At 42.7% G+C, this 16,240-nt stretch overlaps 2 protein-coding genes across 3 annotated transcripts; both read right to left on the bottom strand.

Moving 5' to 3' along the window:
- Window positions 1–4,442: 4,442 nt before the first annotated feature.
- On the bottom strand, window positions 4,443–8,190 carry LOC136433733 (3-oxo-5-alpha-steroid 4-dehydrogenase 1-like). 2 transcript variants are annotated; one of them, XM_066426193.1, is made up of 6 exons: window positions 8,062–8,190; window positions 7,137–7,473; window positions 6,441–6,607; window positions 6,011–6,112; window positions 5,460–5,610; window positions 4,443–5,186 (listed from the first exon to the last, which is right to left on the bottom strand). In XM_066426193.1, exons 2-6 carry the CDS (start codon window positions 7,439–7,441, stop codon window positions 5,120–5,122), a joined length of 792 nt encoding a protein of 263 aa, XP_066282290.1. In that variant the 5' UTR covers window positions 7,442–7,473; window positions 8,062–8,190; the 3' UTR covers window positions 4,443–5,119. The 2 variants fall into 2 exon arrangements, with proteins under 2 accessions (XP_066282290.1, XP_066282291.1); XM_066426194.1 differs by lacking the exon at window positions 8,062–8,190 and adding an exon at window positions 7,829–7,851.
- Window positions 8,191–8,934: 744 nt separating this feature from the next.
- LOC136432000 (neuronal acetylcholine receptor subunit alpha-3-like) lies at window positions 8,935–12,217 on the bottom strand. The gene is made up of 6 exons (XM_066423011.1): window positions 11,592–12,217; window positions 10,858–10,997; window positions 10,565–10,609; window positions 9,998–10,107; window positions 9,539–9,677; window positions 8,935–9,372 (listed from the first exon to the last, which is right to left on the bottom strand). Exons 1-6 carry the CDS (start codon window positions 11,644–11,646, stop codon window positions 8,935–8,937), a joined length of 927 nt encoding a protein of 308 aa, XP_066279108.1. The 5' UTR covers window positions 11,647–12,217.
- Window positions 12,218–16,240: the final 4,023 nt, after the last annotated feature.

Below are 16,240 nucleotides of genomic sequence, written 5' to 3' on the forward strand. Positions count from 1 at the left end.
CTCTTGTGTCGCGTTGCGTGCAGAAGAGGCGATGGTCAGCACAGCAGTTCCCGGCCCGTACGCACCCAGCTACACAGGAGCAGGTCCAGTCGAAGGCTGGCGAGTCGTCCTGGCATCGCCATCGGCAAGAGTCCGCCATTATGACCTTGAGAGAGGCAAGGTCGTCACCTGTGACGTTGCTCGTCGTTCCACACTCGGTATGGTAATCCTGGCAGCAGTCGTCGAACTCCCGGCAGCTGGAGTCGCACTGGCAGTTGAAGGTGCTGTTCCACTCACCACACCGGCCCGCACAGCTCTCCAGCTCCCCGCATCCAGCAAACTCACCTGTGGAGAAAACGCTGTCTAGTACTGGACCGCCATGATCAAGATAGCGCATCTACACTACCAAAAATCGTTTTTGTTTTGTTTTTCCTTCTTCAAAGAATTTTTTCTGTCAGTAAGAATATTATTCTGTATACAAGAATCCCTCTTTTAAGCACAAACAAGAATCCCTCTTTTAAGCACAAACAAGACTTGCATCCAAGAGTTTTTTTCTTGAACTTTCTTAAACCAAGAAAGTTTAAGATAATTATTCTAGTAGAATCAAATTTTCAAGAAAAAATATCTTAAGGAAAGAATCTGTAAGAATAAAATATTTGACCAAACAAAAATGAATCTTACAGTAAGGCAGAGAAAGCAATTTTTTCTAGAAAATTCTTATTGCAAAACATAATGCTAGAATTGAGTAGAAACATTTTCTTAACTTAAGAAAAAAACAGAATAAAATTCTTTTATAAGAATTGACATCGACAAGACTTCCCAGAAGGTTTCTTGAATTTTCTTTGTATAAGAAAATCTTTCTCGACAGGAGAAAACAAGAATCTAACAAAGAATAAGGTAGTGTATTTAACTCGGTAATCTCTCTCTCTGTTCATGTAACAGTAACACTATACTGTCAGGCAGTTTAAAAGACTAGAACCTACTACACAAAGGTACAAATTCAGTTCTCTCCAAGCAGAGGTTGGTGGAGAAGATTGTGGCCTTTTAATTATATGCCCCGTTTTCTGTTGGGGGAGAGTGCCAACAGTAAACGGGGCATATGATGAAAAGGTCACAATCTCCTCCACCAACCTCTGTTTGGAGAGTTCAAATTCAGGTACACATTTATGTATAAATGTATATATATTTCTAATCTATGGGTCTGAAAACCTTGCTTGCCAAAATAATTGCTTTACAAATGGTACATGCTTCAAATGCTTTGTAACATTGCAGAAAAAGAGCCCAAACATATACAATTATTTTTTTTGGATGTTGCTTTCGACAAAACAAAAAATGCTTTCCCACATCGATGGCATTACCTGTTGCCAGCGGCTCTGCGGTAGTTCCCATCGCGATCGGGGTGGGTTCAGTCGCTGTCCCGGCAGAGAGGACCTCGGAGTCGGCGTCAACCAGGAGGGACGTACGGGCAGGAACAGTAGGAGTTCCGGCGATGGTCCCGTTTTGCAGGCCGGCCTGTTTCGTTCCAGGGTGAGGAAGTTGGCTGCGCGGGGTAGTTTCGGGATGCGGACGTCTTAGGGGTAGTCGCCCCACGAGGGACGGTGGCAGTCTTGGGGGAAAACCTCTTCGTTTCTGCCTACTTCTGCCGACATCGGGGTCCGTCGGGTTTGAATTGCTCACCTGGCGGGGTGCTTCTACCGTGCCACCGGGTTCCGGCACAAGCGGGCTCGTGTCAGCGTGGTGGAACTCTCCACTGGTAGAACTGGCGTCTGCGTGAAGCAAGGCGATGGCGGAAAGTACAAGCAGCCACAAGGGCGAGGCTCGTGTGCATGTCATATCTTAACCTGCAACCACGAATAGAAATGGAAAATGAAGACCATGAACACACACGATATTCTTTCAACAACGCAATGTCAGTCAATTAATTTATACATTATTCTCCAAGCAGAGGTTTAGATCGGGGGCTAGTAGCGGCTGCAATTTCTAACGCCGCCCTCCACGGTCCAGGGAGGGCAGCGTTAGAAATTGCGGCCACTACTAGCCCCCGATCGAAACCTCTGCTTGGAGAATATTTGAACATTGCATTCCCAGTGATGTTAGCACAAGGTTACCAAGAGGCATAAGATCATAAATATAGAAGATTATTAATTTTCCGTTTAATCCAAATTGAGAAATAGCATGATTAGCGTGAAGGTCGCTGATGAAGACAGAATATAATCCGATAGAATTGTGTAGTATAATAGCATCAGCTCTGACGTTGTCATGGAGCATGATGTGGTACATTTTGCGTGGTTTTCAAACCAAATGTTAAATGCCGAAGACAAATGAAGAAGCGCACAATGCCGTACAGCTCTCTGAGATTCGGTGCATAAAGTACGAAGAACAGACGTTAAGGACGACAATGCTGGCAAATATTCTGCTAGCACTGAACCATGAGGAAGAAGAAAACGTCGAAGCGGATTTGATCACTCGTTGTGGCATTGTCACTACCTGAATTAATAGAATTCTGTGAGATCTAGAAATTACCGGGTGAAAATGAATATTTTTCCAATTACCACAATTCTAAAAAAAAGTTTCAGCTGTGCTTATTGAATGCCAGACTAGCAGTAAGAATTTTGTGACTGTCCTTGATTACCCCCCAAAACAACTGTGCATGGCTGACATCTACACTACTTTATCAAGTAAGTATGTCAGTCTGAATTGCAAAATTGCACTACCAGGGCCTCACTAAAAACCAGTGACCAGTCACCATGGCTTACGAAAACAGTAATAAATAGATATATAGATTGTAATTCCGGCATTACGAGTACGCTAGAGTTACAGACATGAGCGGGAGACTGTCACCTGTTAGTGGACTTCACTACTGAAGCGGCGGTCATCCAGGAGACAAGGACGGCGCGAACTGGTATCTCACAGCTCGGTCCGTCTTTCTGTGGCCGCGTCGTGAGCTGGTCAGAGGAGGATTAGTTCTAAAAGTAGGAGATGAATCAGTTGGACTTAATGAGGTTTGGAGTAGAAGAATATTAAAAGGGGATGAAGTGATCGCTCCTCACAGCTGTGTGGCAGCGTTGCCTCGGAAACTGCGTGGGTTTATATGTGTCTTCCCTGGAACATCCTGTCGCACGGAACTGGAACACTTGAGGTATGCGTACATCCTGTGACTGGTCGATTGAACAAAAGCGCCTTGAGAGATTTTCAAACGATAGATCTTCTCTAAAAGGAAAGTGTTAACGAAACACATCATTTATTTCCTGTGACTCTTCGAACTATCAAATGCACTTTGGGAGACTCTCAAACGATACGAAACTTGTCAACACAACTGGGAAAGTGTTGCAACAAGTTTCGTTTCAGCACCAAGGTCAGAGACCATGTCAACATTTGGTAATCTTCTTGGTAGTACTCTCTTGGGTTCGTTGGAGGTAAATGGGCAAACATCTCCATGTCTTGAAAATAGCAAGGCTTTTCAGGAAAACACATGTAGAGAGGCACATTATATGGTACAGATTTTGTCTTGTTTTTAGTGGATTCATGAAACGCACATCTTGTCAAAATCTTCATCAACTATTCACAAAAATCCAGGACAAAGAAACACAGAAAACGCTAATCATTACACCAGAAGGTGTTATGATTAACAACAAAACATGTGTCCATCATATCTTTTTATCATTCAACACTTAATTACGACAGCATCTTCCTTCATTTCCGCAGTCACCAGAATATCCTATCTCCGTTGATTAGCTCTGGATTATTCCGCACCACCTGCTATGTCTTTGGTGATCACGAGAGCTCCGGGTAGCGGGAATCTCTCTTTCTGCGAAGACAACATGCTGTTCCGACGTCCGGCGATGAGGTTAGGAGTTCTGTTAACACCTGTTACCGTCACACCAAAGGTGATGACATCCGAGGTGCAAATTTCTTGAATGTATGTTGCTAATTGTTTCATTACATCTATTTTTTACACATCACAAACCATCATATGCAGGAGGGACACTGTGTCTCTAACCTTCAAATGAAGTATATCTTGTTACAATTCCTTAGAATCAAAAAGGTAAAACAGCCGACCTCAGACTGAGACAAAGACAGTGTAACGTTTTTTTCGATGTATTGCAATGTGGTCACAGTTCGTATGTTCAGCCAAGCACTCTGGGCAACACGATAAGTGTGTTGGGTTCTTTAACATGCAGCGGTTTGACGCCTGAAGCTCCCTCACACACTGGGCACAGTCTTTACTATACCATGTACATGTGTAGTTTATTCTAATGGGACAAAGTGTGGTGTTCTTGTATGGCTGTATAAAAAATCTTCCAAAATAGAATTGGAGAAGTGTAAAAGTACTATATCCATACACTGCCAAACATTGCAAACCAGCATGCAACCACATGTTACAACATCGTCCAAATTGCCTTCATCACAAGTGACCCTGCAGATATACTAGCTTGCAACATAGCAGGCAACATGGTGGACTCTTGTAGACAAGTTATTGTGTTTATTGATTTGTAAAAGAACCTGATATGTAGTAAAAACATAATAGTTCATAGGATAGACGAGTTGTAAAAACAATATATAACATTGTGCATAAAAAATTCTGTCGTAGTGGTTCCTAGGTTTTCAGTTATACATTTGGCACATGACTTTCACAAGTCTCTTTTGTATAGTAACTACATTTCTAATCATTATGGGTTTGTCCCTATGTATGTTACAACAGCATAACTATTATTGGCACATTATTCAATTCTCCTGAGTAAATATTGTTCTTTTAAAATTCCTGAGACCTCTAGTACTGAGACTTTTGGACACACTAAGATTGACACGTTTCTGATAACTAAGAATTAATACTTTAAAACTGTACATACCGGTGTTGTAAATCAAAACTGAGTAGCACAATGGTAGTTACACATACAAATGATGGATGGACTACCTGTATTTGTCTTACCAATAATTGATGTACAAAGTATCTGCTTATTTCTACTTGTCACACCTATCTTGACAATACATGATATTACATTACATTACATTACATGTGCAGATGACAACTTGGATGGCATAATCTCTTAAACCTTAGTGTTTCCTGAGTGTTCAATGTTGCCTGACCATCCTCTGCTTTCATGTAAGTAGCTTTGTTTATGGTGATGGAATGAGAAGCTCACAGCAAGAAGGGGATGATGGCTGCTCTGCCTTTGGGGTAACTGTCAAACTTCTGCAGGTACCACCTACAACAGGCCAGAAGCACAGGGAAGTTCAAAGTTAGTCAAAGCATGCCAGACAAGTACAATAATTTCATCTATCTATCTGCCTTTTAATATAAAAAGCTACATATATGTATGCCAATATATCTACACACACACACACACACAGATGCACAAACATGCACAAATGCACACACACACATACATACATACACGCACAAATACAGGAACACACATACACACACTCTTATCAAGCAAACATAAGTATACCTGTAACAGAAAGCCATCAGCCCTTACTTGTGATGAGTGTATGCCCTGGGTCCAACGTTGAGAGCTGTGAAGGTGGCAAAAGCTGCAGCCTGGAGAGACCAGCAGGCCACGGCAAACCCCGCCCACTCCAAAGTCTCACCGAAGAAGTTAGCACCGGAAACATACGTAAACATCCCTCCTGTGATGTCCATGAAAAAGACAACAAAAATCAACATGTGTGTGTGGACAAAAGTTGACCTACTGTTTGAAATACAAGATACATTCTGCATGATGAAACATTAATACATGACTAGTACTCAGCAACTTGTGTGTGAGTTCCCCAGTAAGGGCCCATACTAGTCACCTTTGTTGTACGATCATCGTACGATCACATATTAAGGGTGTTATTCGGATAGTCATGCATGTGTCTTACAAAAGTCAGCTGACTTGTTACAGAAAAGCGTCAGAGGTTGGTTCTGTCACAGTCTACTTGGAAATCCTACCACTTCAAAACTGTACAATTGCCTATGACGAATGTGACCACGCTGAAAGTTTGAAATCTCAGCTGTCAGGAAATATTACAGCACAGAGGAGCCCACCTTGTGGAATCTTGTAGCCTGTCTCCCCAGGCTTCCTAAGGTTGCGCAGAACATGGTCCGAGTGGAGGTTTATGGCCATTCCAACAGCAAACATCAGGATCCCTGCAAAAGGAACATCCTACATAAAACTTACAACACGACACGTACATGTCATCACAGCATAGTGCAGGTTCAAAGATTCACATGTTTCATTGGCCAGGACAAAAATCTGTTACTCTGGCCTATATGTAACTTGTCATAAACTGAGAACTGAGGCACAGGGACAAAATGAATCTCAACACTGTGTCCTGGAGAATGGTTCTGATTTCTAGCTGACTAAAATGTACAGTTAACTCCCTTAAAACTCTTTAGCCTAAAGCATAAATTGTGAGGACCACACAAAATTACCATTATAGCAGCCATGTAAGAAGTAGAGATACACTATACACACCTACAATAAATCTGGGATCTGTCAGCCAGCCATCTGGATACTGTGCATACTGAGACAGGTACCTGGCCTGCATGTAACCGTTGTACACACAGAACAGGAGGGCAAGGAGAAAGGGAATCAGCGGGGTGGGCTTCCCTCCACGGATTAGCATAGGGAATATTAAAGACCTGCAAAGAGAGTAAAGATATAAGGCTCATGTAAAAACAGCTTTTATTGTTATGTTATGTTATGTTATGTTATGTTATGTTATGTTATGCACCATGTTCTCTATCTCCTCATTTCAATCATAAATTGACATTCAAATTAAAATTCAATCTAATATGTTTCATGGGAAAAGTTTCGCTGCTTCACTCATGGTTGACTGCACAAAAAATACATCCTTGATGCTGAACTGAGTGGACTCACAAAACTTAGAAAGAAGCCAGAAGCAAAGTCCTCACATCTAAGGCAGAGAATACCCATCCTGCTAAACGTTAATTGTCTTGGAATGGAAAACTCTATCCGGAACATCGCATTGAAACTGCTTTATCATATATTGTATATTGTCAAGTTACCAGAGCTAGCCCTTTATAATAGCCTCTGGATATAGCTGGGCAGTCCTGGCTGTATGTCATTTTATACAGCCTTATAAATCAAATCAAATCAAATCAACTCAAACATCTTATTTGCAAACCAAGACAATCCATGCCCATATACCTCTGGAAGTAGTGCACCATGAACAAGGCCAGCAGGACTCTGTTGGGAAGATAGGCGATCCTGTCAGCTGGTGTGGCCAGCAGGAGGAGACACGGGACTACAAACGCAGGCAGCTCCTGTACGACCCACGCCAGGCGCGCAGGCAGGAAACCTGGCACGATGAACTGAGTGGAGTTGCGACCGTACAGCGCCGTGGTCACGAACGTGAGAAGGAGGAAGGTGGGGATAGACACGGCGATCATGCCATAGGCCATGTAGTCCAGCAGGGCCAGCTCATCACTGGGCAGCTCCAGGGAACCAGGCATGATGGATGATCAAGTAGTGAAGAGGTCTGTCTCTAGGTAAAACATTAACGTTACACATGTAACGTTAAACATTAATACAGAAGCAGTTAAACATATTAAATGTTAACGTTACAATATATTGGACGCAACTATCTACAATCCACAGTCTACATGTACATAGTCCGTGTGGGAACCGGAAAAATACATTGTAGTATTTTGGCTTCGCCTAATAGTGTGATATTGCCCCGCCCCCTAGCACGCCCCTACCACGGTCAGCTGTTGGTGGTGGCCGGTTCAACTACAAGCCCCCCTCCCCCTTCCTATAGTTACACAACACTCTTTCCGTCATGGGACATGTGGGATATATAAAAGGTACAAAACACGCATACACAAGTGTAAAAGATCTACCCTGTACTCTTTTGTGCCCGTTGGTCAAAACGATAACGTTATTGTTAACGGTATCTGGTTATTTTCAATTTCAGTTTGAAAACTGCACGTTGCATGGACGGCCGGCCGAAATATTATGATTTCAGTGTCCCAAGAAAAGCCTTACTAGTAGTATGGTGAGACAACAAGTAAAAACTGTACAACTTTAAACTCGTTAACGGCGCAACACAGCATATGTCTGCTTGAGGATTTACCTTTGGATAACAGCAGCACTACAGAACTATACCTCCCAAGTCCCAACTAACTCGTGGTCGCCGATGGTTTCACAATATCACCTGCCTTGACCTTTGGTCCTACAACGCCATCCGTCGAGTGTTTGCAGAATTGCAGCAAATACTAAGGCGTTCGAACAGTGTGCTGCCAATATATCGTTACAGAATAAGCAGTAAACCAGAGTTTTACTCAACATTTACTATGCCACTGCAGCTAGAGGATTTCGAACTTGGATTGAAAAAGTTTAAAATCCTAAAGAAGAAATCAAGGTGAAAACAACGGAAGAAAATTGATTCAAACAGCCACCGACCTGAGTGTAATCTTTTAATTATAGCTACTGGTGAAATAAAGCAAATTTCAAAGGTAACATTTGCAGGCAAATGAATAACGTTAACCTTAACTAGTCTATCCTAACATGATTGGCAAAGATAAATATTTCGGTGAGTTCCACTTTTCTCTGTGTTGGAGCAAAGTTCAACTTCCAACAGGATTATATCATAGATGATAACATTGTCACAATCATCAGATATCAAAAGTTTGATAATGGATCATTTATTATCTTTATTGCATTAGTTTTCGTATCACCAATACAATAGATAGTTATAGTCTTGGACAACAACGGCAATATGAAATGAGTCAACTGAAAATTGGCTTAAGCTCTACACTTCTAAATATGACTATGAGGAGTAATTTAATGTGACCAAATGTGAGTCTATATTACACGACACTGACTTTTCATCCACTTTACAGTTATCACAGATAATAAGACAGAATCCGGATGTTCTAGCTTAATTCGCACAGATCGTCCCATGGTGTATACGCCGCACCTGTCTCTTCCTGTCAATTACTTGCGTTTAGCGGAGTAACACCACACAAACAGTAATAGTTGCCAAGGCAACAACAAACATCAGAGCCCTGTCGAGAACAAGAGCCGCCATCTTCCACTCCTTCTGGTCCTCCCTTTCTTCTTTCTTCTCTCGGGCTCGGGCCGAGTATTCCCGGCTGTAACATACGATCTCGCGCAGAGACAGACCGAGCGCTGGATTCGGCCTGTCCTGCTGGATGGTCTTATGGTCCGAAACCTTGAAGACGCCCTCTTTGGTGGGAGGAACCACGTGTTTCTCCTCCGCGATGGTGTTCATACAGAAGAGGCGAGCCAGGCAGCGCAGCAGAAGCAGACGGAGCCAGCGGGGCAGCGGGCGGGAGGGCGGACTGTTGTAGGACATGCGGATCACCACGATGGAGGCCAGGCACGAGAAGCCCACCAGCGCGATGCCTTCTACAGAGTGAAACTACCATCTGTCGCCAAGGCAGGCATGGGATTTCAAAATTTGATTGTTCAGAAGACATGACACAACTTCACTGATTACAGCTTTTTACGCATATTTCCTTTCCTATAACAATTCAGCCCAAATCTAAGGACGGAAAATGTCTCAATTGTCCTAGATATTCATCTACCTGCTTGTCGAATGGAAACCTTGAAATATGAACTGGACATGCGCTGGTAAAGATGGCGGGCTGAAGGTATGACACCCGTCCTGCACTGGTCACAGTGACGTCAGTGATGGGCTCTATGGCACCGTACGTCTTGGCTATGCTGTCATGATAGAAGAGAACACACTTGTACAGAAGACGTACACTTGTGCGAAAGTGTGAGAACATATATATAAATCAATAGATTTCATCATATAAATATATAAATGGTTTATTCAGGAATTCGGAGTGACACATACAGAAATTAAAACAGCATTGCAGCCGATGTTACCTTTTTTAAAGTAAACCGGCTGAATTACGCAGTCTTAAAATCAAAAGTACAAAAGAGCACACTCAAACAATCGGAATGAAAAGAGCACACTCAAACAATCATGAGCAGAATGCTGTAGAGTTCTTCATAATGTCCCGCGGTTGTCTACCCACTTGTTATACAGGAAGATGTCAGGCCTCCAGATGTCGGAGGAGTGAATGGTTAAGAAGTCCACACCGCCGTGCTCTGATACGTTCCACGTCAGGTACTCATCGTCCCAGTACTGTACACAAACAACACAGATAAGTGTCGTCTTGTATGCTGAAGCTTCCCAAATTGCTGGAGTCGACATAACGCAACGCGGGAGGGCTGGGGCCGAGGGTGATGCGGAATACACCATGTTGTATCTTATCCATGTCATACCCACCCGACAAAACATATATTTCAATGCGAAATGCGCCAAAAGTTGAGAAAGTTCTGTGAACTCGAATCAGGTATCTGACTTTTCGACAGCGGCGCACACGGGGTACGCGAAGTGCGTTCGAATCATTCGATGGAAGCCCGTGTGATAAAAGTAAAACCCCGTGTGATAACTCAAAATATCACCCGGTCCGGAACACCCGTATCGAACGTTATCCCGACCTATGACATGGAGACGGTTGTCAGCAAAGGTGGTTAAAAAAAGTTGAACTATAACGCTGTTTTTATTCTAGTAATCTGGAGTTGCTTACGATACTCACCAGACGCAGCCAGATGTTGATTTGGAATTCCTGGTCCTTTTCCGCCTAACAAGGAGAAAATGTTAACATTAAAACAGGATTACCATAGGATTTTGGACATGTGGTTGAAACCACAGTGACATGGTACTCGTGATGAACACAGGTATAGCCTTGCTTAGCTTCTCCACTTGCTTAAATGGTCAAATACAGCATGGATAATACCTATACAATGATGTTTGTTATTGACAAACATTTTTGTGAAGGTATGGCTCAGAGTTATGTATCCAATGTCATCAAGGGGAAAAAATTCTCACCAGTTCAATTATCTGTTTCAGGGAGATGTCGAAGTCCACGTTCACAGCTGTAGACACTGCCTTGACCGGCCGCAAACTTTTGTCATAGTTGGACAAGAGGGACGACTTTAAGGCAATGGCCTCATGTTGGCTTATTGACCCTGAAAATAGTCTTCTGTTACACTGTTGTTATGAAGAACAGAAATGGCCAGTGCACGTATACATTCCCTCTTCGTCTAAATTGCCCTTCTGGGGGTGGTGAAGAAACTCATTGTACATTTGTTGCGAGTGTAACATGAGCCACAAGGTTAAGTAGAGCGAGTCACGGCATGAACAAATGATTCTGCAGCTGATGCAATTGAAAAGCTGCTTCGTCAAAAAGATAAGCGTCTGTGGGCACTTTGCATTGCTGACCACAATGCAGACGTGGAAGACTCTGAAATGGCTCTGTGAGTAGTAGTGAGATGGTAAGGCAACGTATGGGAAGATTAAAAGACTGGCAACATGCTGGATTCCAGACTGTTTATAGGGCATCCACAGGCCAACTCCTCGGCTCTAGGGCCAACAAGCCCTCGAGAAAATTCGATAAATATTATAGAGATTAGGGATCTGACATCCAGGCTACATGCATCGCAATAAGGAACATGCATATGTATATGTATATATATGTACATATGTATAATACTGTTACTTCACACAACGTGCGAATTTGAACTATGATTGTGGCCCTGCGATCTGAACTGACATGTCCATACCTGGTATCCATGTTAGTAGTGTCGTAAGGAGTAAAACGCCAAGATAAGTCTCCATACTGCCAGCAGTGGGATCAACCTTAGAAATGGGCGTGACCTTGTAATTTATGATTACATCAACATGACATCATAGACTTGTACATAAATCATTGTCTTGCAACGAGGTACTGCGAGAAGAAATATATCGAGAGCTATGTACCGAACACTAGGTATTTCTAAGACACCCTAAAAGTCTTCATCCACCTTCTTGTACTACCCCAGGTCTGAAAAGCAAGTTAAGGCTGATGGGTTATTAAATGTCGATGGGCACGGTTACGTATGCTTTTATGTCAGAGATTGAAGTGTGTTCATTTGTACCATTGGCGACATGCATGTTGTGACGTCTACAGAAGGCAGCACTTTACACACTATTGAAATGGGAAGACATAATGACCAGTGTTATGAACAAGCCTCACGGATGAGAATCAGACAATGGACAGGAAAGTGTTCTGAATAATAAATGTGCGGTTCTTGTGATAACACAAAGGACCAAAGAAATGTGCAATCCTTTGTATACAGCCTGAAGGATGGTTCATAGAAATGATTAATTGACTTCGGATCACCACTGTATGTTAGCAACTGAAAGCTTCTTTAGAAATCCATTTGGGCGTGGGCCTGCACATAAGCAGTTGGAGGTAGTGCCAGTCTTTATTCACACTTCAAGTTTACCAACACTAGTATTGCTTGCTTTGCTCAGGAATGGCTGATTTGATTATCAAGGTCTAGAATTCAATGGGGGGGGGTTCCTTTATCTTGTATATACATAATTCAAACCAACTCTCATAATACTGTATCTGTATCTATATAGCCGGTACAGCCGCCATTTGGCGTAACACACTAGCTTCGCAGGCACGCGGCGCAACAGCAGCTGGTTATATTACACCGAACGGTCTGATACACCTAGTTTTTGCATATCTGACTGCAACCGTGAAGATGCTCAGTGAAGATGCTTCTACAGTACCTGGTCCTGATGAAAACGAGTTCCATTCTACTATGGTTCTCGGATACTAGATTTAAAAAGATGTGTTATCAAGGGCCTCCTCAATGACGTTTTTAACACGTGTGCTATTCATGTCGTTGATAAGAAATTTGTCAATAATTCAATACAAAATTCCACTCAGTCGAACCGAGAGGCACAGACAATCTTTCATCCCGGGAACTCTTGAAATTATGAAGAAGTCTTACAGTAATGGGTGTTCGTACAAAATTCATATGATAACCAGGGTTCCACGACCTCATCATGCCTTCGCCAAATAACTTTCTCATTACTGCTAGGAGGCCCAAACTTCTGCTACTTGCTAGGAGGCCCAAACTTCTGCCACTTGCTAGGAGTAGGAGGCCCAAACAATCTTTCTAACACTCCAATTTGGTGACCGTGCCATCTTCGGAAAGAGAGATACAAAACCCGGAAGTTCCCAGAAGTTCCAATACCGTACCATACCAAGCCGTTAGGGGAGCCGAAATCTAATCAGTTTGAGGTCTCCGTCATCAAGAACTAACCACAAACTAAATATCAACAATATCCACCAGGGTATTCTTGACTCATTCTGACACCAAAACACCCACCACATGTTAGTACTAACCCGAAACATAACCTTCTGGCGAAGGCAATAACCCTTAAAGTAGCAACGCTCCATATTAGAAATGATAATATCTATCTATCTATCTATCTATCTATCTATCTATCTATCTATCTATCTATCTATCTATCTATCCATATCTATCTATCTATCTATCTATCTATCTATATCTATATATAGATATATAGATATATAGATATATATACCGACTCTATATCACTGTGATGTCAATGGACTCGCTTATGGGATGAAAAATAATCACCGCAGTTTTCCTAAACCATTGATGACGAATTCTATGGAAAATGATGACTTTAATCGATGTGGATCGGACAAGATAACCTTATATGCATCACACGCTTTGTTAATCAAACAATCCAGAATGAATTAATTCAACTTCGTGCGAATCCCACTCTCAACAATTCTGTGTCCCATCGGATCACGCGTCCGCAACGTACTACATGTACTTACACGCCAACCTCGGCTATGATAAAGAGCAGTGCTCGCCAGGTCTATGAATATTAATTCAACGCTGCGGGGCTCTTAACGCAGATCGCACTCCATTTCTATCAAACGCAGCGCCGGTGCCGGCACAGATTATCAGTTCGCCACGCACATTTCACGCCATTGCAACATTGCACAGAACCTCCAGAGGAGACATAGAGCATTTACCATCTACGGTTTGTTCCACGGTAACAGTCACGACGCAGCGCCCAAAGATGAAGCAGGAGGCCCCTCCACCGGCGGAGGGAGAGTCCATGGCTAACAAACTGTCACACAAGCATGGCGCCCCACCTCTCCCCATCATCCGCCCAGTGGCCCCCGACAACAACGCTGCTTCCAACTCCGGTAGGAAAGAGAAAATAGCCAGCAAGACCAACAAGAAGTGGATGCGGCTCGCCACTGTCTTTGCCTACGTGTTTTTCGTGTCCCTTGCTGCTATCATTTTGGCTATTTACTATAGCTTCTTCTGGATAGGGACACCGCAGAGCATCGCACAGACAAACGGCAACGACACGGTCTTCAGTTCGGCATGATTTGTTTCACAGCCCAGGCTCCACGGTAGGATATCTTTATTCCTATCTTCAGTAACGCCAATTTTGAGCAAGCAGAAACAGTATTGGCAATGTGTGATTGTGTACTGTAGCAACGTCTATAAAGATCAGTAAGAGGTCAAATCAAGCACCGGCACATGACAGGTGTCATTACCTTAACAATGTGATTACAGAAAGCAAACGCTTCATGGACATTTTCTGATTATTCTCCTAGCATGATGCGCGTGGTACTGAAAACATTGATGTTTTTCTCGTGTGATTTGTTTTCCCAGAGAATGAAGCTTATAACAAGAGACAGGATGTGATTTTAGCCTCTCTAATCTCCAGCTATGTCCACCGATGTTCCAGCATCCATCACCCTTTATAACTAACGACTTTGCTGCTGCCTCGTGGATGAAACATCATCCCGGAATCTCCTTGCATGGCAGCGTTTCCTGGACGGATCCATTACCGGTAATCAGCGCAGCTGTATGCACGACCCACATCGCTCGGACATTACCTGTCGATTGTGCCACGCGCTGATTGAAACCACTCAACTCATTAGTCTCTGCCGAATACACCATCGCACTCTGGAACGTACGGAGGACTATTGATGTTTTGCCGCGTCATCAGTGTCTGCTTTGACCCCTCTAGCTGGCCTTCACGCTTCATTTTGTCGAAGTACATTAGAGGAACATGGGAGACAGTGTCAAACAATATGTATGTTTCTGAGCCTCCATTGTTGTTATCGTGGGCGGCGTTTTGATATTTTTGCTGCTTTTATTATTTTGTTACTGCTATTCTGTTCTGATGGCTGCCGCCAAGTTTTTTGACATAGCGGGCTATACTGTGTCTGGTGATAAGGTATCAGAAAACGGTGCGTAATCCACTGAAATTGCACTTGGCGATGTCAAAACACCTTCCACGAAGCCTATAATGATGACGTTGCTGATATATCATGAGATTGTGTTTTTTCCCTTCATATCAGCTGTCTTAATGTGTTGTGACTTTCTGTAGGAATGACTGTGTACGACACAGTGTAATTAGTGTCAAAGCGCTTCACGGCGCACAATTTCTTCAGCTTGTCACTGTACTCACCAATCCTGATCCAAAAATGATTTACATCGATTTTAATAATTCCACATATCTCACCAGGCTGGGATATACATGTAGTTCGCCTGACATGACGCAGTACGAATACTACTCCAACACCGGCTGATAATGTCCACAACGGAGTAAGATCTAGTTATGCTGCGTCCTAGGCCTAATGGTACTTATGTCTGCGTCGTGCCGTTAACAAGCACGCTGCAGGAACTCACATTTGAATAGAGACACTGTGATCTGACGCAGGAGAGATCGCACAGTGAACTATGTCTTCATAATGAACGAACTAAAAAATATATCGTGTTCACATTATGTCGGGTCTGTGAGATATTTTCCTTCAGAACAGGAATATATCCGGAGCCACTTTATACACTATTATGCTTATTTGTCTCATGGAATTCTGGCTGGGTCAGAATGCACGATAGATGTTAACAATAATCATATTGATGGCGCTGTGTCCGTTTGTTTGAAATTGTATACTTGCAATTATCTGAAGGACTCTATAGTTTGATATTAAATGTTACCACCTGTTATTGTCAACAAGATGACTACTGTGCGAATATATACATGTATGAGCTGTTTGTATTTGAATGCTTTGTACCTTGAGATATTTGTCTCACTCTTGTCTTCTATGTTACGCACCTTATCTAAACCTTCTCCTGCAGATATCAATGATGACTAGAGCACTGTTGTGTTGTTCAATTATCATCAATGCACACATTAAACAAGTCATGTCAAACTCTGAAGCATCTACTGTACCTCTACTGTTAGAAAGGTTTAAAAACAAGTATTAAAATAAAATGTTTATATGGCAGTTATAACTGTGTGTATTGCGTATAATGGAGCGTATAGCGGAGTGTTCTGTAATTTCCAAGAAATTTTGGACCAGCAAAATGAC

Source organism: Branchiostoma lanceolatum, chromosome 4, assembly GCF_035083965.1.
Source record: "Branchiostoma lanceolatum isolate klBraLanc5 chromosome 4, klBraLanc5.hap2, whole genome shotgun sequence".
Taxonomy (NCBI): Eukaryota; Metazoa; Chordata; class Leptocardii; order Amphioxiformes; family Branchiostomatidae; genus Branchiostoma; species Branchiostoma lanceolatum.